The sequence below is a fragment of the Arthrobotrys flagrans genome, assembly GCF_004000055.1.
Source record: "Arthrobotrys flagrans strain CBS H-5679 chromosome Unknown unitig_1, whole genome shotgun sequence".
NCBI classification, from domain to species: Eukaryota; Fungi; Ascomycota; class Orbiliomycetes; order Orbiliales; family Orbiliaceae; genus Arthrobotrys; species Arthrobotrys flagrans.
The window spans coordinates 3,233,872-3,255,192 of NW_027137556.1; the positions used below are offsets into that span (position 1 = coordinate 3,233,872).

The following is a 21,321-nucleotide window of genomic DNA, read 5'->3' on the forward strand; positions in this document are numbered from 1 at the left end:
TATTGGAAGTTATCTCCTAAGATGTTCCATTAACCTTCCTACCCACCCTATCAACAACAAACATAACCGCCGCATTCCTCCCCTTAACCTTTAACCATCTCCCCATCCTCATCTCCTGCCCGATACCAGCAATTACCACACAACTCTCGTCTTCTCTCCCCGAATTCTTCTCATAAACCGCCAGACTATTCACGACACCTCTGAAGGGTGTCCTCAGCTCTGCGTCATCTAGCCTTACGCCCCCTTCTTCTTCTTGTTCTCCAACTCCGATCATTCCTACAGATTCAATACTTCTTTTATCTTCAGAAATCTTCCATACCCTGATAGACCCGTCCCAACTCCCGGAAAAAAATACATCGGAATACGGGATCCCTGCCAGCGCAGTAATGTAATAAGGTTGTCGTGGAACTTTTACTTCCTCTGGGTTTGCTTCTGCGGAATGGTCCGCCGGATTTATCGACGGCCGTAAACCGTGCGCCGTTTGTATCGTGCATACTGGTTTCTTCTTATGCAGCGACCAAAGTGATATCGAGCTGTTTCCGATTAGCCAGAGCTCCAAGAATAGCCATCGAAGCTCGTTGTAATAGCTTACCCATTATCACTTCCTGTCACAAAATGCTCCTCATCAACCATGCAAACACAATCAATGCTCCCCTCCGTATATCCCACTGCTTCAACAACTTCCGGCTCCGCCCTCCTCCTCCTAACCCTCCCCTCCCCACCACCTCTAAACACCAACTGTGTCTCATCCACGATCTTCCATAATCTCGCACTCTTATCCCTAGCACCGACAGTCACACATCTCTCATATGCCAATGAATCGATCCCTACAACTTCATCTTGATGCCCAAATAACGTTTCCACATAAGTCAACTCATCCAAGCTCCACAGCTTTATCGTTCGGTCCGAGCTACAGCTGTACAATTGATTCGTTCCTCGTCTGAATACCAACCCGTTGACAGAGTCTCTATGGTGCTTGAAGACTTTCAATGGTTTTAACGTTTCCGCGTCCCAGATTACTATGCGTGAATCCTTTCCACCTGTTGCGACGTACTTCCCGTCTGGGGAAGCTGCGACGCAGAGGATGGTGTCGATGTGGCCTTGGTACGTTGCATCTGTCTTGCGGTTTCCACGGGTATAGGAACCTTTTACGCAGCGGATTTGTTTGGGTTTTAGTCCTTCCTCTTGAGGTATAGTTTCTGAGGTGCCATTCGCGCGTGAGGAGATTGAGGTTGGGAATTTCCATTTGATTAGAGCGACATCTTTCGTGGTTGTGTAAATGTATGGATGGCAGATTGCTACGGAGGTGGTGGATTGAAATGCATGACGGAATTGGATCGGTGAGGAGGTGGAGAAAGAGAGGGAGGTTGCAATGTAGCGGTAGAGTTTGCCGTGGGTTTCTGCGACTGAGGATTTTAGACGTTCGGCGATGAGGTCGCGGTCAATGTCGGCGGCGTCAAAGCCTTGTTCATCTGTTGATGTGTGAAGGCATAGATGTCAGTAAGTTATTAAGGTGATATATTGCCATTCGATCTCATGATATGCATCGAGGGTTGAGAGATGCGAACGGACGTACCAGTCTCAGTTCGTAGATTGTCGAGATACTGCTGTGCCAACCGTAGTCGCTTTTCAGCTTCCGTCTCTCCCACGATCGAATCGTCATCGCTATCTTCAGCTGAAACTATGCTTGCAGAATCAATCGAATCATCATCATCATCATCACCGCTGGATATCTCTTCGTCGCGGACCTGTCGCTTCTTCGAAGGTGGCTTCGCTGTCCCCGATGCTTTTCGAGATGAATTGGCCGGAGTATCTGTGCCCGATCGCTTGCGCTTCCGCTGCGAAGCGGGGGCGGTGAAGAAGGAGGACATGTGGAGAGAGGTCTTTAATGGAGTGGGTGGGATGAAAAATGTAGAAGAGGAACGAAAAGCTTGACGGTTTCAGGACGCCATTTCTGTGTCCGAATTTTTTTGCAGGGATCTTCTTTTGGCAGTGAAAGTTTTTAAGCCGCAAAAAAGCACCGCCACTTTTGTGTCAACTGTGGCGTGTGGAACGTGGTGTGGCGGGTGAGAGCTCCAACACGAACCTCGCAGTTAGCTGGGCTTGCGTACCACAACTGCTCTACTTCTCCAGTTTATCTTGAGCTTCATCCATCATCGACACGAAATATTCGGCTTCATCATCAGACATCACGTAAACGAAGAACTACTACCTTCATACGGAGCTGTTATACTCTATCCGAAGCTTCTGATCAGCCTAATCTAGCAGATAAACCTCCTCTCCGTCACATACCCACCACTCCCACCTAGCCCACCATGTAAGTCAACTTACTCTTATATCATCAGAAACCAGCACCTGCTTCATGATATATCGATCTGTGTACTAACATAATAAACTGAACAGGGACGTCCTCCTCGGGATCCGCGGCAAAGACTTCGTCCTAATCGGCACATCCAAAGCCTTCCTCCACGGCATCACCGTCGTCAAATCCACAGATGACAAAACCCGCGCCTTAAACGACCACACCCTCCTCGCTTTCTCCGGTGAAGCCGGCGACACCATCCAATTCGCCGAATTCGTCCAAGCAAACACCCAACTCTACACCATGCGTCACTCCTCAGACCTCCCAGTCTCCTCCGTCGCCAGCTTTGTAAGAACAGAGTTGGCTAGCAGTCTTCGCAGTAGACACCCTTATACTGTTAACTTGTTGATCGGAGGGTATGATACTAAGAAGGAACAACCTGAGTTGTACTGGTTGGATTATTTAGCTTCGTCGACGGAGATTCCGTATGCGGCTCACGGGTATGCTCAGTACTATTGTTTGAGTATTTTGGACGCGCATTATAGGAAGAATATGGGTGTTGAGGAAGTAGCCGGATTGATGAGGGATTGTCATGAAGAGTTGAAAAGGAGGATGCCTATTGATTTTAAGGGTTTGTTGGTGAAGATTGTTGATAAGGATGGTATCAGGGAGCTAGAGGGGTTCTAGAGCGGGGGTATATTGACAATGTGTTACATTGGGATCTAGCTAGCTATGCTACATAGGATCCTATAGCATAGAATTGAAGTGCAATCGGATATTATTGCCATTGCTTTTGATCAAGACACATGAAATCAGACGTGAACCGTTAGGGTGTATTGTGGGGATGTAAGGACACCACCAGCTGCTAGACTCGATGTCTCCTAACCGCCGCGTCATCCGTCGCTTAAGTACATAAGCATGGCTTCATGAAAAGATTATGCCAATCCATATATGTCGATAGTGAAAACAAATATGATGATTAGACGTATTTTTTTAATCACTACCACGATCTAATAGGTAGAATAAGAGTCCCTAAAGTGCCAAAAGGAAATGCCATCTCCACGATATCTACGACAGGCAGCCAAGAAGTGGTTCATATGGGCTCGATTGAGAAAAAGAAAATGCAAGTAAAATAAGGAAGAAAGCTACACAATTTGTGCCAATTCCCAAGCGTGTCTGACAGACGAACCGCAGGATCCAAATTCATTCCTGCCGTGTAGGCATCCTCCCCGTATCGACCATCCAAAGACCCCATTCCTGAAGGGCGAGGCAGAAGTCGCGAAGGCCAAACAAGCCATTTAGAGGTTCTCCAAGTTGGCAGCGAGCTCGTCGAGCTCGGCCTTAGCCTTCTTGTGCCTCTCAACTTCCTCTTCGTACTTCTTCTCCCACATGTCACGTTCAGCTTCCATAGATTGAACTTTGCGTTCGAAGTGCTCGGCCTTGACATCGGTGAGACGTAGCCTAGAGTTAAGTATCATCAATTCTCAATCAGCTATCCGTTCAAAAAGTTATGGCAGTACCTTTAAGTCGGCTAGAAGGATTGAAAGAAAGGAGATGACGAAACGTTAGCATCGTCTGAACACTAAGAAAGCACATACTTCTCGATGGTCTCCTTCAGTTGCTTCTCCGTTGTCTCCGCCTCCTCTTCAAGGACGGTGACCTTTCTCTGCAAATTATCACTGGTGATACCAAGGTTCGCACCTGCTTGAGCTTCTTTCTTGGCTTCGGAAAGCTTCTCCTCAAGTTTTTCGACCTCAGCTTCGAGCTGGGTATTCTTGCTGGCTAGGGAAGAGATCTCGCCCTCCTTCTTGGTTTGTTCAGCTTCGAATTCCTTGATCTTGGCCTCAAGTTCCTCGATTCTTTCGGTGGCAGCATCGATTTCAGCCTTTTGCTTTGCAAGCCTCTGTAAAAGGGGAATTATTGTCAGTTCTGATTCATCCCCGCGAAGCATCGTAGCGGTAGCAGTAACGTGAAGCTTGGAGCAGAGATGTTCGTCATACCTCCTTAATTCTATCCATGATGAATGATGATACTGATAATACTGGGTAACTCTGGTGAAATCCGGAGTAACTGAAAGGATGAGAAAGAGATGAGGTCCTAAATGGGAATTAATAAAGAAGAACGGTCGTAAAACGTCAGTTGTAATGTTCAGGTGTTACGTGTCTCTCCCCAAGATGCAGTGACTATGCTATGTGATGTGATACAAATGTGACAGCTACAAGGTGGGGTTGCAGATGGGATAGAGGGGAAACAAACGGAACACACGCAGATGAAACTACAGGCCAAGTGCAGCTGATGCTCGAGAAGCTTAGGGAATTGAAGATAGAACGGGGTTGAGATGGGATGAGAAGAAAGGGAAAGGGGTCAGTTTACCAGGGGCAGAATACTTTATATCGATGATGGATTCGTAAGGGACAAGCTGGAGGGAGGCGGGAAGAAGAGGAGGTGTCCTGTGTCCGGCGGGCTGGTCTGCTGTGGGTCGGCGGCGACTTAGCTCAGTTTAGCTGGTCCAGCCAGAGAAGGCCACAGAAGGAGGGGCACCCGCCCATTGGCTGGCCGGCTTGTGTTGTGCGTTGCTGGGGTGATATGCCATTCTATTTACACGAGACCCAAGTTACCGGCAGCAAAAACACCATCACCATGTCATCCGGGTCAACGGTCGCCATCGCCAGTAACCAGACGCGACGACGACACCGACAACGACAATAACGACAATCCCAGCACATACTCATGCTCGTTCACAACACCACGGCCTCAAAGGATCAGAATATGTAGTAGCCACGAAGCCTCCACCTCAAGACCACCAGTTCTTCATGACCAGCAGTAAACAATATATATAAAGAGTTCTGTATTTCTTTCAATTCAGACCTCTAATCCTTTCCGAAACAAAAAACAAAATTCTGCTCCATTTCCCTCGCTTTCACCAACCCTTCAATCTACAATTAACCGCTACGACGAAAAACAACCACCAAGATGATGCTCGCCACTCGAGACCGTGAGAATAGAGTCAATGGTCTCCAAGGCGCTAAAGGTGGATTCTCGAAAACCCCTGGTGGGAAACATAACGAGAATGAGGTCACTGCGATGAACATCGGTGGAAAGAGCGGCTTCAAGGCTCAAGCTGATTCCTTTAAAACTCCACTCGGTATGTTTTTCCTAGATTCTGCACACATATATCAACATACAATTCTAACGATCCCTAGGACCTCGCGGCCGTGTCCCCCTTGGCGGCAAGGATACAAACGTCAAGGCCAAAACCACCATTACGTTCAATGATCCATTGCAGACCAACAAGCCTGGAAATGCAACACCTTCCTCCACCAAGAAGCGCTCCCGCCGCGCTACTCGCCTCTCCGTCACTCAGGCTAAGGAACTTACCGAAGAAGAAGAGGATGTCCCCGAGATCGAGTACATACCTCCAGCTCCCAAGGAATTGCCCGACATTCCTGAGGACTACGTCCGAATTGACGTGGGAAAAATTAAGCAAAACCTATTCAAGGACGTTCAGTCTACCCCAAACTACACTGCCAAGCAGCGCAGCCAGTTCAAGAAGCTCACCTACCATGATGAGAAGAAAGAAGAAGAAGACGTCCTCAAAGAGCTTGATTCTCTTGTCAGCGACATGAAGGCTGGGCTTGAAAATGAGGGTACCCAACTAGTTGTCAAGAGGAAGGCTTCAAACTATTCCGGAGCTACCAAGTCTTCCCTTGCCAAACAGGGTCAGACCCGTCCAGCCTCTTCCAATACAGTCAGGCCACCTTCCGCTGGTGGTGTCAGACCATCATCCGCTGCTTCTACCCGACCACCATCCGCCGGTGCTGTTAGGCCACCATCCGCTAGTTCTGGTCGGCCAGCTTCAGCTGTCTCAGGAAAGCCCATGGGAAAGTCACGTTGGGCCACTAATGTCAGGACCAAAGAACCTGTTCCCGTAGCTTCCAAGGAACCCAACCCATTGTGCGTAGGAGGTTATTACGCAGACCCAAACCACTATTACAAAGATCCTAGGCCAGATAAAAACGGCGCTTTCCATCCCCTTGGGAAGCACGGGCACTACCGCTCCAAGCTTACCAAAAAAACCGCCCCAATTCTCGACGAAGAAATGTCCCAAGTCTTGGAAGATCTCGATACTGGTGTTAACATCAAGGACTTCGACTTCGAAGCCCTGGAGGAGGATGTTCTTCGCCGAGCTGAGAAGCCAGTTTATCCTCCAAAGTACGACTTCGAAGCCCGCATGCGAGAGCTTTTCCGCGTGGATGAGCCAGAAGACGATGAGGTCTACCAGATTTCTTTGGACAAGTAACTGTTTTGACGCCTTCTATTTTCTACTGATTTTCGAGTCAGGATTTTTGGCTGTGTCGGTTTGCATATTACCGATTTCTTCCATGCTTTGATATTTTTTTCTTGCTGACTGGTTCTAATACTTTCTTGTCTTTTGAAACTGTGTACGAACTCGCGAAAAAAGGAGGCAGGAAAACTGGATTGTTGTTTTGAGACGGGTAGCCAGGCGTGACGGGTTCTTGTGCTTCTTTTTTTCTTCCTTTAACTGCTTCTTGTTCCTGTTTTTTTTCACGAACTTGTATTGCTACTAGAGATTCGGTGTTCGAGGATTATCTGTCTCTGCGATATTCATGTACACTAGATGCCGATTATTATCGCTACTCTTGACTTGTCTTGTCTTCTGATGAGAGAGATCTAGGACCTAGGGGCGGGCAAGATACTGTTCTGATCGGAAATGAATGAAAGAATGAAATAACAGATGGCTTTTAGTCTATAATCCCAAACCGTTAACGCCCATATATTACATTTGACTTCGTATCTACCGTTCTGGGGACGAGACTGGTTAAACACCAGTAGTATTGATGGTACCCCCAACCCCCAGGCCTATCGATTTCCAGCATTTAGACTATATTGAAACACTGTCAGCGACACTCTCACCACCCTCCAGAACAAAACTCACCTAAATGACTCGGCAGCAAAAAATTCCCCACCGTCTGATGAATCCCATACTCAAACCCACAACTCCCACACACCATCTTCCCTCCACCACCTCCGTCTCCATCAACACCTTATGCAACATTCTCAAAGTCTTCTCATTTTCCTCCCCAACGGTACCATCCATATTCATATCCCCATCCGCCGTCGTTGCAGAAGAAGAAGAAGCAGATAGACGGGGTAGTTCCGGTTTAGTATCTGGTAGTGTAAATCCTAGTTCTTTGCTACTGGTGACTAAGGCTGGCCAATCGAGGCGTGGGAGAAGGTTTGAGAGGAGGAGAGGGTTGTAGGGGACGGATTTTGAGGCGAGTTCGGCGTCGCGGAAGTGCAGGGGGAAAGAGAGCGGGGAGGATTTGCAAGCTTTAACGGCGCAGGAGAGGAAGTTTGCTAGATGATGGAGGGGTTGGTGATTAGCTTGGAGATTCAACTTTTCGATTTTTCGATTTTTTTTTTTTTTTCGTCTAGCCGTATCTAGGCTAGATTGGGAGACATGGGAACTAAGTACCCGTTAGGAGCTTCATGGTGGTAGAGTTATGTATGGATCTATTTCTTGGAGGGAGGGTAAGTTCGAATTTTGCGGTTGAAGGGCGCAGATGCAGGTTGATGTCGCAAAAAATTGAGAGCTATCCCGGTCATAGGCTGGCGAGGTGGGCTTCGGTATAATTGCCAAGCTATCGATGCTTGACAACACAATTCCGTGTGGTATTCACGAATTCATGGGACCGTATGAAAAGTATTTTGTCTCGAATTAGAGCATATTGCTATGTAGTATTTAGTTTGGTCTGAAAAGTTAGATATCGTTTTAGGATGGGTTTGAATTTCCGTCAGCGTCGTCCGTTGTTATTGATGCCGCGAAGGTTCAAAACCGGGGACATTTACCTTAAAATAAAAATAGCGGACTTCCGCAATGCAAAATTTCACGTGGGTCGGGACAAGGCGGTGACTCTGATGGCTGATATCTGCTAAGGTATACCGATATATATGCATATCCGAGGAAGTTGCATTGTCAATCGTCGACATGTCCTAATCTCTTTTGCGATTTAAAACATTTTCGCCTAGGTCTTCCGATCCTTATAAACTACCAATGACGCCGAATGATTGGAAGAATCTATATATTGGATCAGAACCCGCCTCTACAGCTTGCACCGTCGCAACTGACTATATATAGAAGCAACATGTACGGTTTCTTGTTATAACAAAGGAAACATAAATTTTAGCATGCAGGAATCGAATGCTAGCGAACGAAGAAACTTTTATTATCTACTGTGCGTAAGAAAGTTAAGCCTCTAGCCCTGCCTGAAAAAAGCTCACGTTTCCTCGACACACACACGCATTCGCAAATATAAAAGCCCGGCACGGTGGGATCGAAAGAGAATAGACAAAAAAAAAGAAGACAGAATCCCACCGTAAGTGCGGTGTACCTATACAAGGAAATAATTATAAAATACAGGATACCACACGAATGGTGAATGGGATGGGCAAAAAAACCACAAAATGAAGCATCGTCATCACATCAATATCCCCATCAACATCTATGCCTCACCCAAAACCCCATCCCCGCTCTGCTGCAACACTCTCTCAGCCGCCGTCTTCTCCTTCTCTGTCTGATTCTCAACCTGTCTCCTCGCCTGTCCAACAACCTCAAGGATATTTCTCAAGCTATCCTTCCAGGTTTCCAGTCTCTGTTGAACTTCCTCCCATTGTTCTTTTCCAAATGTGCGGTATGAGACACGGTGGATTAGGAAGGTCTGGGTGAGTTGTGAGAGTTTTCCTTCGACAAGACCGGCACGGATGACATCGATGACCCAGAGTTCGACTTCTTCGGGTGGGATGTGAAGGCCGGCGGCAATTCGAGAGTATGGGAGAGAGCGGTCTTGGGCCGAGGCGGCGAGGGCGGCGAGGGTTAGTAGGCGCATTTTGCGGGCGGCAACGGCGTCATCGATACCTATATCTTATTAGCCCCGTGAAACTATAAACATATGCAGGTATAGGCAGAGCATACCATTCTCCTCGAGCCATCCTTCACGTTCTTCCTTGAATTCTTCAAGATCTTGGAATTCACCAGCGGCGAAGATTTCGAAGAAAGCGTACAGATCGGGGTCGGTGGCCGAAAGGGCCTTGACGGGCTCCAATACTGTCAAGTCGCCGAACTCCATGTAGTGTGGGAGGGTAATGGCGGCCTTGATAGCCCTGATGGCAATCTCTCGGGCTTCATCCTCATCTGCCTCATCTGCCGGGAACCTCTGAAGCGCCTGGAGGAGGAACTCGTAGAATTGGCTGAGCCGTAATGTCAGCAAGTGATTCCAACATAACCGACCACAAAAGATATAGAGAAACACACCTATCACCAGCCTTCTCGGCGACGTTAGCCAAGTTAACCAAGATTTCTCTGGTATCCTCAACACCCGCATCCCACTCCTGTAGCCATCGGTCTAAACTCTTGAGTTGGGGCTTCAAAGCATCATATAGTCCATTCTTGTCGACAATGTCGACAATGCTTCTGAAGACTTCAGATCGCAACGACGATTCTGGAGAAAGAATGTTGAATATTGTAGTAAGGATGGTAAGGGAGAGGGTGGCGCCGTTCTGGGAGTTCTTAAGAGGGATGGCGAGGTTGGCGGTGACGGTGTCGAGGAGGGAAGGAAGGAGTGGAGAGGTCCGTATTAGGTGGACAAGGAGGTTGTATGCCGGGATGTATTCTATACAGCATCAAGGTCAGAATCGTGATAAATAATAGATTATATATATAGAATCGACAAAGCATACCCTTCTCCGGAGCTTGTGATAAAACGGAGCTAGCTTCGACAAGCTTCTCCATAACATCTTCCTTCTCACCCTTCTCAAGCATTGGTTGCAATTCCTGCGACAGAGTAGCTTCACCTTCCTTCACACCCTTCAAAGTATCGAAGTAGTCGGCTAATTCGATAACCTGGTCGTCGAAAGATCCCTCGACGAGGAGGGTATTCACGGTAGCGGCCATAGTGGGCTGGTTGGTGGGGTGTAGGATCTAGAATCAAGCTTTCTTGTCGCGAAAGCACCTGGACAAAGTAAAGCGGACCGGGTTATCTGACTCAAGCGGTCGGTGGAGCTTCGAGTATTGGGATGGGAATTCTTTCGGTCCGGGGTTTGACGTCGGCCTAAGGTTGGCTGAAAAAAGATGGGGGGTGGTTAGGTGTCTTTGATACTGTCGACTTTTGCAGGCTGGTTCTTTCCTTGGGCTATTCCCAATTTCGCAGTCAACTCTTTTTTTTCTTGTGCTTTTTGTGCGCAACACAGATTATGCCAAGACATGTGGTCGTTGGAGCTGTTTGTCGTTTATAGATTTCCTCTTTGAGTTCGATATCGAAGTCCCCAGCGCATGAGCTTGCTGCCCGACGAGCCCGATGAACGTAGCCCTACTGAGATAGAGCGGGCAGACATTCGAGAAATTAGGCCAGTATGTTAGTAGATATCTTGGACTAATCATATTTTACCGCCATTCCCCATAAACTAATTGTCATATAGCTGGATTAGACATGTATTGTTAACAAGGTTATGTTGAGAGCTCGAGAATAGAGTCGAGTATCGAGATGATGCATAAATATTGCGACGGAGATACTCCAACGCCTATAGCAAATGACCCCATAATCTAGATTATATAGTACAGCTCGAGCTGTTGTTAACCGCTGAAAAGGTGGTAGATAGGTGTTTGATCTCCGAAAATTCCCCTTCCAGGCAAACGTCAAGGCGACGACAAATCCAACACGCACCAAAGGCGAACCGAGTTGCCAGTCGCCTAAGAAAGAGGACCCTCGTGGCTCACCCGCTCGCTGCGTACTGCATCGTTCAGATGCAACTTCGATAACGGTTAGCTCGATTAGGTACTCATTACCAGATGAGATATTTATTGTACTTTGCTTTTTATGATTTCTTGAAGATAGTATTTGATTATAAATACAAGACGGTTTCGCGCTCGCGCTGCTCTCAATTTGCTTTGCGCCGTGGTTCTTTCTTTCTTTTACAAAGTTATCTTTTTTTTTCCCTTGGAGGGTCCTGCTGCCCCGCGTTTAAGGTTTTTGGCCTTCGATCCAAGATTTAGTCCTTTTAAAATTCAATTCATCTCTCCAACAGCTCAGATTCCAAAAAGGACAGCCAATTGTAGAAAAGATGACGGTCCTCAGCCAGATCAGGAGTATTTTCTACGGCTCTATATACCTGACAGCGGGATTTGCCAGTATGCATGTTTCCTTGTTTCTTTTGGAAATTATTATTTTTCAAGTTTACTCAAAAGAATAAATTCATCTAGGTCTACCATTCGCCGCCTTGGGTCTCATACTTAAGGGCAGACCATTCGATATTTTCAACAAGTCGAAACTCTCTGAGGCGAACTTCACATTCCTCTGGTCGATTATGGGCAGGCCTTCTGCCGCCGTTGAGAAGTTGATGAACAAGACAATATCACAAGCGTACGGCGTAGTTCTTGACCTCGGGTACGTTATGAAAAGGACCCAATGCACGATAACTACTATTCAGAATACCAAACTAAAGATATCCGGAAAAATACAGCCCAGGAACCGGCTTCACAGTCCATCACTTCGACAAATCCAAAGTCACCAAGGTCTTTGGTATCGAACCTAACAAGGCATTCCACCCAGCTCTTCAAGCTGCTGTTGACGCCGCAGGTCTCACTGATATCTATACTATCGTTGGAACTGGCGTTGAAGACTCCGAAACCCTTAAGAAGTTTGGGATTGAGGAAGGTTCGATAGATACTATCGTGGCTTGTATGGTTTTGTGCAGTATTCCGGAACCCAAGGCTACTATTGCGCAATTGTATAAGATCCTGGCTCCTGGGGGGTTGTTTTTGGTTTTGGAACATGTTAAGGCGAAGGGAGGGTTGGGGGTTATTGCACAAGGTGGTTTCTCCTCGCGGATTTTTCGCTTTAGAAGTGATTTTGGGGATTGTGCTGACTTGTTCGGTGGTAGACCTGGCGAACGTGGTTTGGCCGTTCTTAATGGCTGGGTGCGATCTTTGCCGTCCGACTGAGGCTTATCTGTACGGTGCTGGGGAGTGGGAGGTTAAGGACCTTAAGCATCCAGAGGGTACCGGTGGGTATGAATTCATCACGTCTACTCAAGGGAGATTAATCAAGGCGAAATAAACTCTTAGAAAGAAATCGGTGGGTCGATCGGGAGGTTAACCACGCTACTGGTGAATAATGGGATGAAAGGTTCGGGGTATCGTAGTTGATTTGTATCATTATCATTATAAACCGAAAAACGGAGACTGAGGCGTCGGAGCTGGAATAATAGTGTATACTGTATACGAATATAAGTTTCCTTGGAAATGTGGTTCTCCGATATCATGCTCCTTCTTGTCCGAATCCACCGGGTATTAACTAGATTGCAGACGACAATTAGAATTTAAGATTAGGTCTAGTGGGATCGGGTGGCTCTACCATGCAAATGTTGTTCCCGTTCAGAAGGATCTTCTTTAGCTTGACTTGTTCTCCGGCATCGCTATTCTAACGTCAGCATAGGCCCCTTAATCATTCAAGCCAGCCATCGGTAGCCATGAACATACTATTCTGTAACGTCCTCTAGGACCATATCTGCAAGAATCCACCTATCAGCAACCGTTCCTATTCCTGGCGTGTATTGACGGTATTTCGGAGGTATCACGTACTGACGTAGTCATCGAAGCCGACTAATGTGCCACTGAACTCTTTATTCGGTGTTAGTTCCGATGTTTCTAATGTAAAAGATGGAAAGTAAATCAGAGTACCTTTCTCGCTCTTCATGACCACCCATATCTTGGAACCGACACACTTGTCGACAAGCTCTAGAACAACCCGGTGATGTTAGTGGTTCGTTTAGTTTTAGAGCAATGAGATGGTCATACAACGTACCTAACGGGAGGATTTGGGACGTCATTGTGTCTGGTGTATTGGATGATGATGAGGGTGGAAAGTGGTGGAGTTTATGTTTCAGAACGAGCAGCCAGAACTGATTGTCCGCTCGCTTTGTTTCGCCAAGCAAATTTTGAGATGCTGAAAACTCAACACCAAGCAGAGACACTGACCGCTACGAAATCCACGATCCCGAAACCACCACGAACCAGTCACCCCCTCGAAGGCATGTCAGTTCCTTAAACGAGGAACTCAATCGCATACGATACAGCTCTCGCTCCTACGAAAATTATTTTTATTCATTCGTGAAAGCATGAAGTTAGCCTTACAGTCGCCTCGGCCCCAAGTATCTCAGTATCCACTCCACAGCCTGCTTGATGCACGCCTTGGTCAACGTTAAGCATTCGCACGGATATTTTGAGTCACAGGACCACCGATAACGAAGCGATTGTATATACACGGAAACCCACTACTCAAACCCCGAACTTCCGATCTATTCCCACTCCTCGATCTTCTTCCTTTCCCCCCTCCGCCCCACCATGAGCAGACGCCTGCCTACGCTCCAAGTGCGCGCTGCTACAACATCAATCGGACGGCCTGCGGCTCGCTGCTGCTTTCACACTATTATTATGGAGGAACAGACGATTCCTGGTAGCAGTGGTGGTGGTGGTGGTGGTGGTGGTGTCAGTGGCGGATCAGCTGCCGGGCCAGCAAATACGACGAATACTCCGACGAAAATGGCACCACCCTTCACCACTGCCTATCAGCCGTCGGCAACTACTTCTCCATCTCCATTCTCGAACAACAGTTCTTCGCCAATGACGCCTATTACTCCATCAAATGCGCACAGACTATGGAATCCATCGAGAGGAATTATCTTCGCTCCTTCACCGATGACACCGGTTTCTCCGTTCGCTTCGGCTTCTTCTACTACTTCCACTCCCTTATCTCGAGGTTTCAAAACTAAAAGCTCGAGTAGATCGTCATTTGATACACCCACTCCCCCCACAGATTCACCGTCGGGTATACTGGAGTCGCCGACAGCTAGGAGGGTTCAGCCGAAGAAGCGGTTTTCTCGTGGACCGGATTGGGCTGGTTTAATGAACCTTACGGTAGATGGGAAGGAGAAAGAAAAGGTTCCGGTGGGGTTTGATACCTTTCAGGGCGATCTATTGGCAGACTCGACAGGCGGGCCTCTAAGTGACGTCAAAACTCTCCAAGACGCCGTTGGAGCGTTAGCAGATGAAATCGAAGCCGATACGGCCGCGCCTCTTGAAGAGACAGAAGGAGAAGAATTCGAAGACCTGGGAATCGAAAGAGTTAGGACTCCGGAAGGGATAGAGATTATTAAGTGGAAAGGGAAACCGATAGTGTATACGGAGGAAAAGGATCCGTATGTTCCGTTGGAATATCAAGCGAGCGAAGAGGTTTTAACAGCGGCAGTTGAGGCGAGTGGGGATTTTGATATGAATCATTATACCAATTCTGAGGGGAACGCGCCGACGATACATTATGTCACGGATGTGGATGAAATGGAGGAGGTATCGAAGTTGTTTGAGAATGATAGGGCTATTGGGTTCGATATGGAGTGGCTTGCGACTTCGATTTTGAAGCCGACGGTTAGCGATAGGGATATACGGTATGTTATGCTTTGAAGGAAAGCTACGGCTCTCTGAACTGATGATGATTATCGGGTGGATAGCAATTCTACTTCTGTTATCCAAATCGCCAACCAGGAGAGAGTCGCTATCTTCCATCTAGCGAAGTTTCCAGCAACTACAAGTACGTATTCCTGTATCGCTTTATTACACATTCATTCTAACATATTTCACCAGAAAAGTTTCTCGCGCCAACACTGAAAAAGATAATCGAGGACCCTGGTATTCTCAAAATGGGTGTATCAATTAAAGGTTGGAGAATATGAGCATCCGTATCTAAGAGCCTGCCATTAACGATCCTCAAAGGCGACATGACACGGTTGTCAACGGTGATAAACGTTAGCCCGGCCGGCGTCCTAGAACTGTCGCAGTTCCACAGTCTCATATTCGCTGCAGAAGGAAACGTACCTCCGCCCGGCAAAAGCCTTCCTATGAGTTTAACAAACCTCTGTAAAGAGCATCTTAAGCTTCCTTTGCACAAGGGCGATGTAAGAACGAGTAATTGGTCAAGGGCGCTAGATGATGAGCAAAAGCTTTGTAAGAACAACAAACCCTTCCCTACAAGGTGGCTTGGTCCAAGATGCTAAACGATTATATTAGATGCTGCGAACGATGCATATGCCAGTTACAGAATATACGACGCTATTGAGGAGAGGCGGTGTGCGTTAGACCCTCGCCCCGCACTACCACCTCTACATGCTGTCAACCACGAGGAGACCATTGAGTCATACCATAAACGGAAGGCCTTGGCTGCGAAGAATGAAGGAACACCGAAGAAGCCCAGTGTTATCAGAGTTCCTAAAGACGCGGGTCCACAGCTTGTTCAAGCTTACGACTGGGTTAAGGAGTATGCCAAGTCGAAGCCAGATGGGATTTTGGGCACCGGTCCTGCGAATTTAAGATGCTATGCTCTGTGGCATCATCAAGATCTGGACGTGGAAGACACAGCTGCTGCCTGTAGAGATCCACCGCTGGGGAGTGCTTATGTCGCGCAGTGCATCCTGGAGGCTATTCTTATTGAGAAATTGCCGTATCATCCTGTGCGATTACTGTGGGTTATGAGGGAGCTTAGCAAAGAGGCATCGGGGAGGTTCTACCCCCTCAAGTTGGAGGCAAACATCAAGATAAAGGAGCATAAGGAACGGCAGGAACAAGCGGCGGCTGCAAAGGCACAGGCAAAAGCAGAGGCTGCAAAGGCAAAATCGGTGGCGGTAAAAGCACGAGCATCGAGCGAGCACATTGGATGGGATGCGGAAGACACTGGGAAAGCACAAAGGATCGTGATAAGCCGGCGAGCGTCGAGAGAACACGTTGGATGGAACGTGGGCGATGCTGAGGCATCGTGGCCACAGTCTCGATATCGATCCTCAGCAGATCCGAAGTCCTCGGGTGGAAAGTTGAAAGGCAGGCCTAAGGATACGGATGGCCCACCGCCAGTGCGCTACCATCTCAGTCTTGATGCCGGGGAAAAACAGCCAAGGTCTCGGCCCTTGGTAAGAGCGGTCACGACGGATTGGGGGGGCACAATGAATTCGTCACCAGGAACAGACGGTGCTGCTGATGTAAATGAGAGCGACATTCAGACCCTGAACCCGGAGCAACCTGGCGGCAAAAAGAGCATTCTACCCCCGCGATCGCTGATCCGGAAAACACACGGACTGAATTCTTGGCTATATAAAGATCCGGCGAAAGATGATTCTGACGACACTACGAACGCGCCTATGCAGCGTACCCAGAGTAGTCCACCGAGGCTGACCTTTAGACGGCGATCGCTAGAGTCAACGGATTCTGACCAAGGTCCTACGATATCATTTCATGCTTCCGGGGAGCTCGGGGATGTTGTGGGCGGGTTTGGAGCAGGTGAAGTGAGGGAGATTGCTGAGGATATCGATGGCGAGGATGCGGTGTCTTTGAGGGAATCTAGATCTGAGCCGAATTTGGTGCGTAAGAGGCCGATTTGGATTGGGGTTCCTAGTAGGCGACGCAAAAACGACGATCTCTGAGGGCATTCGTCAGCGGTATACGCTCCCTTGGTGGATTATTTGTCAACTGCAAGGGTATATCTCTCGCAGTTGGTGTTTGTATGATAGAAAGGTAGAGAGATCGGGCCTATCAAGGCCTGGAATGAGCTAGTCAAAAGCTCGGAGAGGCTGTCATCTCCCATTACATCAGCCCTGACGATATATGCTTCCATTGATGCATCGCAATTGGTAATTTGAATGTGAATCCGTGCATCTGTTATGCGTAACAAATGTTGGATGCGTACATGAAGTACGAAAGATGATGACGATGCAATACCCATTGCAAGTGCATGGAACCGAGGAACGTCCCACGCCCAGGCCCGGGGGGGTTCCTCTGTAGCTCTATCAACTGGCGACAGCCGATTAAGAAAAAGGGGAAGAATATGATTAACTACGTTGAGCTCCCCCTTTTTAAAAGCTCACGAGATTAAATCTCAAAGTTTCATCTCCCACCGTTTCTAGCTTGTGAGATTAAATTTTTACATTTTGCCGCGCGGAGGGGGCTGATATAATCACATTGTAGCTTCGCAGGATCGATTGTTTTTCTCCATTTTCGTTTAACAGGCGTACAAGGCGACAAGGGGGGTTTCTAGTGACAATTATGAACCCGTCATCCATTGACGAATCCGATGGGCCCAATTCTTCGCAGAACAAGGGTGTTCATGCATGTTCCTACATGAAGTTAACATCGTACCTCGAATCCAGAGAGAGCTATAGAGAGCTGCAGCTTTGCATGTGCAGGATGCATGTAGCTTCCGTGGAGCTTGGACATTCCACACAGCGGGTACTCTCCTACACCGTGTCCCCAAACTAGGAGTCCGTGGACATCCCTGGACAGCGCACATTGTGAAGGGCCCCGGATCTTTTTTTTCCTGTCAGAATAGCTAGTTGGAGAAAGAGAGTGGTGTTTTTTTTCTTATCAGTATCGCAATCTGGTCTTAACCGGCCGGTTTTTTAGGTGTAGCTGCTTGGGTGCATTGCATGGTTGTTGTTGTTGGAGCTGACCGCTGGCTTGAATTTTCTATATCAACTCCGCTCTCTCTCTTCTTTCTCTCTCTCTTTTTTAAAATCTCTCTTCTCCCACAATCTCCGTTCCTCTTCCTCCTTCCCCCTTTACCAATTGAGACTCCCTTTTCTACTTCCAAAGGAGTTTGTTAGTAGACTTTGGGGCCTGGTTGTTTGCTTGCTTGTTGCTTTGCTTGCTTTGCCCATCATGAGCTCGGAAAGGATCTCTGCGGAGACCTTCGAGTACATCAAGACTCCGGAGGCTCCTCCTCCTCCTCCTGCTGGATCCGAGTATGGTGTCAGGACCACCGGCGTAAGTTATTTCTAATCTTTTTTTTTTCTTTTTTTCCTATCTCAATTGGCATGTTTGAATGGCATCTTCGTCTGTCTCGTTTGAGCTTTCAGGCTCCAATTGGGACCCTCCGTTATCGTGTGGGGAAAACAAGACAGAAACAGCTAATCTGGTCTTATCATAATCTGCCCCGCAAAAATAACTAGTACCCATCTATCAAAAATGCCCCTCTTCCGGCCGAAGGTCCCGGTAGCGGGTCCTTCAACAACCTCCTTCTCTTCGGTTCCATGATTATCGTACCATGGTACCTAAAATACAAGGTCGGTGGTGGATTCTTCACCTACCTGTTCTTCTTCGCCATCACCACGGTCCCAATCCTCGTTGGTTTCTGGTACACGCTCTCCCGTATCGGAGCTCGTATCAATGAGAAGGCCAGATTCCCTGGTAAAGGGGTAGAGCACTACCTCAAGTTTAAAGAACCGGAAGATGCCAAGAAGTATTCGGGACAGAATAAGATTCCAATGGAGACTTTCCATGAGATGTACTTCGAGGGCAAGGTTGAATTCAAGATGGATTGCTTGGAGGCTATGGAGTTGAGACACGATTGGGCTTCTTGGGGTTTCACTTTCAGCCTTTTCAGGTTCTTCTTGTTGGGTTTCATTCCTGAGATTTTGGTTCACAGCCGTTCACAAGGTATGTTTTTTTTTTCCTTTATCGCTTTCACAATGATGCAATTGAGTAAGGGTTTAACGTGAAAATGAAGATGAGGAACAAGTCCGTGACCACTACGACCGAGGTGACGACTTCTACGCCTGGTTCCTTGGTCCCCGTATGATCTACACCTCCGGTATCATCAGCGACATCAACAAGGCCGAATCTCTCGAGGAAATCCAAGACAACAAGCTCAAGATCGTCTGCGAAAAAGTTGGCGTCAAGCCCGGTGATCGTATGCTCGATATCGGCTGCGGTTGGGGTACTCTTGCCAAATTCGCTTCCGTCAACTATGGTGCCCATGTCACTGGTATCACTCTTGGTCGCAACCAAACCAAGTGGGGTAACGATGGTCTTAGACGCGCTGGTATCCCTGAGGAGCAGAGCAATATCTTGTGCATGGATTACCGTGATATTCCAGTCCCCGAGGGCGGGTATAAGGTTATCACTTGTCTCGAGATGGCCGAGCACGTTGGTGTCAAGTACTTTACCAGCTTCTTGCGACAGGTTTACGGTATGCTTGATGACGATGGGTGCTTCTTGCTCCAGATCGCCGGTTTGAGGAAGTCTTGGTAAGTTTTAACGCCCTTTTGATGAGGTGAAATGAAAAGAGACTGATGAACGATGCAGGCAATTCGAAGATCTCATCTGGGGTCTTTTCATGAACAAGTACATCTTCCCCGGTGCCGATGCTTCTACTCCTCTTGGTTTCTTCGTCAGTAGCTTGGAGAGCGCTGGTTTCGAGATCTGGCACATTGATACCCACGGTGTTCACTACTCCAGTAAGTTTTTAACGCTTGAGAGCCTTTACGAACAGATTGATGCTGATTATTTTTACAGCCACCCTTTGGTACTGGTACCGCAACTGGATGGCCAACGCCGAGAAGGTCAAGGCCAAGTATGGTGAGCGATGGTTCAAGATCTGGGAGTACTTCCTTGCCTACTCCATCATCATCTCCCGACAAGGTGGTGCTACCGTTTACCGTATGTTCACCCTTCTCCGCCGCTATTTTTATATACTTGCTTTTCGGAATATTTGCTAATAGAAAGAATAGAAATTACCCTCCACAAGAACTTGAACGCCTACCACCGCGTTGAGGATATCCCACGACACCACGGATTCCAGGGTGCTTTGGCCGCTCCCGATAACATCTGCCCTACCTGGTCGACTACTGGCCGACAGTAAATCTTCACCAGCTCGTTAAGGGCTAGAGAGGTTATGGAGGATGGAAGAAGGATGAGAGGAAATATTTAGATATACCGATAGACGGAATGAACGGGAAAAAACAAAAACACCTGTATATATTTTCAAGGTACCATGTACGATACATCCTGGCTGGCCTGGTGAATGACGATGAGGAGCCGTTGCGGTGGGTGTAGCATGACAGGGAAAATTAACCAAAAAGCATTAAAGAGGTGGATATTGTTCCATGCATACCCGGTTTTTTTGTTACAGAGGATTTATGAGAAGAGGTTTTGACATTTACTTTGTTCCATTGTGCCGTCCTCGTACTATCAGATTGAACCGTGGTCCATTGGGGCGTGCCAAGACATTTTCATCAAGACGCTCGCATTTTCTTGGCGGATTTTTTTGGGTCGCGACCTTTCGCATCTTGAAATTTTCAAGCTCTTCTCCACAACCAACATCAACCTCCACATCCACATTCACGTACCCAATCACCACAATGGGTGTCGCAAAACGAACCCGAAAGTTCGGCGCAGTAAAGCGAGTTCTCAGTGCCAGGGATCCAAGATTGTATGATCCCCATTACCCGCTCGAATTCCACAGAGTTGACAACAGCTAACCAGTATTCTACTGCCCAGAAAGAAGAATCAAGAGAAACAAGCAGCGCTGGTTAAGCGACGGAAGGAGAAGCCTGACGAAGATGTCCAGGAGATGTATGCCCTCCATCCGAACCCCACCTCCGAACCACCACTAACCGAACTCCTTTCGAAATAACAGCCCGCAAGTCGCCTCCTCCCTCTTCTTCCAATACAACGAAGCCCTCAAACCACCCTACTCGATCCTAATCGACACCAACTTCCTAAACCACACGTTACAAAACAAACTCGACCCCATCACCGCCTTCCTCGACTGTCTCTACGCCAAATGTATACCCATAATAACCGACTGCGTCATGGCCGAACTCGAAAAATTGGGTAGTAAATATAGGCTGGCGTTGAGGCTTGCGAGGGACGAGAGGTTCGAAAGGTTGAAGTGTGATCATAAGGGAACTTATGCAGATGATTGCATTGTGAGGAGGTGCATGGAAAGTAAGATTTACATCGTGGCGACTAATGATAGGGATCTGAAGAGGAGGATTAGGAAGATTCCTGGGGTGCCGGTTATGAGTTGTGGGAGGGGGAAGTATGTGGTTGAGAGGTTGCCGGATGCGCCGGAGAAGTGATCGGGTTTTTTTGCGATCAGAGGATCTGGTTTCGGGGACAATCC

General features: G+C 47.7%; 11 protein-coding genes across 11 annotated transcripts; 6 read left to right on the forward strand and 5 right to left on the reverse strand.

Moving 5' to 3' along the window:
- Positions 1 to 16: 16 nt before the first annotated feature.
- Positions 17 to 1,871, reverse strand: DFL_008959 (uncharacterized protein; the record flags this gene model as incomplete). The annotated part of the gene is made up of 3 exons (XM_067638770.1): positions 17 to 533; positions 593 to 1,472; positions 1,577 to 1,871. 3 exons carry the CDS (start codon positions 1,869 to 1,871, stop codon positions 17 to 19), a joined length of 1,692 nt encoding a protein of 563 aa, XP_067486626.1.
- Positions 1,872 to 1,902: 31 nt separating this feature from the next.
- Positions 1,903 to 2,989, forward strand: DFL_008960 (uncharacterized protein; the record flags this gene model as incomplete). The annotated part of the gene is made up of 3 exons (XM_067638772.1): positions 1,903 to 1,911; positions 2,310 to 2,317; positions 2,404 to 2,989. 3 exons carry the CDS (start codon positions 1,903 to 1,905, stop codon positions 2,987 to 2,989), a joined length of 603 nt encoding a protein of 200 aa, XP_067486627.1.
- Positions 2,990 to 3,600: 611 nt separating this feature from the next.
- Positions 3,601 to 5,034, reverse strand: DFL_008961 (uncharacterized protein; the record flags this gene model as incomplete). Its single annotated transcript, XM_067638773.1, has 5 exons — positions 3,601 to 3,763; positions 3,901 to 4,205; positions 4,303 to 4,399; positions 4,676 to 4,688; positions 5,031 to 5,034. 5 exons carry the CDS (start codon positions 5,032 to 5,034, stop codon positions 3,601 to 3,603), a joined length of 582 nt encoding a protein of 193 aa, XP_067486628.1.
- A 241-nt stretch (positions 5,035 to 5,275) lies between these two features.
- DFL_008962 (uncharacterized protein) lies at positions 5,276 to 6,602 on the forward strand (the record flags this gene model as incomplete). The annotated part of the gene is made up of 2 exons (XM_067638774.1): positions 5,276 to 5,447; positions 5,506 to 6,602. The coding sequence occupies 2 exons, from the start codon at positions 5,276 to 5,278 to the stop codon at positions 6,600 to 6,602; spliced, it is 1,269 nt and encodes a 422-aa protein (XP_067486629.1).
- A 598-nt stretch (positions 6,603 to 7,200) lies between these two features.
- On the reverse strand, positions 7,201 to 7,815 carry DFL_008963 (uncharacterized protein; the record flags this gene model as incomplete). Its single annotated transcript, XM_067638775.1, has 4 exons — positions 7,201 to 7,205; positions 7,260 to 7,293; positions 7,368 to 7,681; positions 7,800 to 7,815. 4 exons carry the CDS (start codon positions 7,813 to 7,815, stop codon positions 7,201 to 7,203), a joined length of 369 nt encoding a protein of 122 aa, XP_067486630.1.
- Positions 7,816 to 8,826: 1,011 nt separating this feature from the next.
- DFL_008964 (uncharacterized protein) lies at positions 8,827 to 10,274 on the reverse strand (the record flags this gene model as incomplete). Its single annotated transcript, XM_067638776.1, has 4 exons — positions 8,827 to 9,239; positions 9,297 to 9,571; positions 9,636 to 9,993; positions 10,061 to 10,274. 4 exons carry the CDS (start codon positions 10,272 to 10,274, stop codon positions 8,827 to 8,829), a joined length of 1,260 nt encoding a protein of 419 aa, XP_067486631.1.
- Positions 10,275 to 11,440: 1,166 nt separating this feature from the next.
- DFL_008965 (uncharacterized protein) lies at positions 11,441 to 12,435 on the forward strand (the record flags this gene model as incomplete). Its single annotated transcript, XM_067638777.1, has 4 exons — positions 11,441 to 11,507; positions 11,580 to 11,763; positions 11,840 to 12,189; positions 12,260 to 12,435. 4 exons carry the CDS (start codon positions 11,441 to 11,443, stop codon positions 12,433 to 12,435), a joined length of 777 nt encoding a protein of 258 aa, XP_067486632.1.
- A 201-nt stretch (positions 12,436 to 12,636) lies between these two features.
- DFL_008966 (uncharacterized protein) lies at positions 12,637 to 13,207 on the reverse strand (the record flags this gene model as incomplete). The annotated part of the gene is made up of 6 exons (XM_067638778.1): positions 12,637 to 12,672; positions 12,733 to 12,793; positions 12,858 to 12,885; positions 12,960 to 12,998; positions 13,059 to 13,115; positions 13,183 to 13,207. The coding sequence occupies 6 exons, from the start codon at positions 13,205 to 13,207 to the stop codon at positions 12,637 to 12,639; spliced, it is 246 nt and encodes an 81-aa protein (XP_067486633.1).
- Positions 13,208 to 13,721: 514 nt separating this feature from the next.
- DFL_008967 (uncharacterized protein) lies at positions 13,722 to 16,843 on the forward strand (the record flags this gene model as incomplete). The annotated part of the gene is made up of 5 exons (XM_067638779.1): positions 13,722 to 14,821; positions 14,885 to 14,964; positions 15,018 to 15,092; positions 15,147 to 15,377; positions 15,441 to 16,843. 5 exons carry the CDS (start codon positions 13,722 to 13,724, stop codon positions 16,841 to 16,843), a joined length of 2,889 nt encoding a protein of 962 aa, XP_067486634.1.
- Positions 16,844 to 18,074: 1,231 nt separating this feature from the next.
- On the forward strand, positions 18,075 to 20,055 carry DFL_008968 (uncharacterized protein; the record flags this gene model as incomplete). Its single annotated transcript, XM_067638780.1, has 6 exons — positions 18,075 to 18,179; positions 18,365 to 18,851; positions 18,922 to 19,441; positions 19,500 to 19,651; positions 19,710 to 19,853; positions 19,925 to 20,055. 6 exons carry the CDS (start codon positions 18,075 to 18,077, stop codon positions 20,053 to 20,055), a joined length of 1,539 nt encoding a protein of 512 aa, XP_067486635.1.
- Positions 20,056 to 20,554: 499 nt separating this feature from the next.
- DFL_008969 (uncharacterized protein) lies at positions 20,555 to 21,277 on the forward strand (the record flags this gene model as incomplete). The annotated part of the gene is made up of 3 exons (XM_067638781.1): positions 20,555 to 20,625; positions 20,694 to 20,768; positions 20,833 to 21,277. 3 exons carry the CDS (start codon positions 20,555 to 20,557, stop codon positions 21,275 to 21,277), a joined length of 591 nt encoding a protein of 196 aa, XP_067486636.1.
- Positions 21,278 to 21,321: the final 44 nt, after the last annotated feature.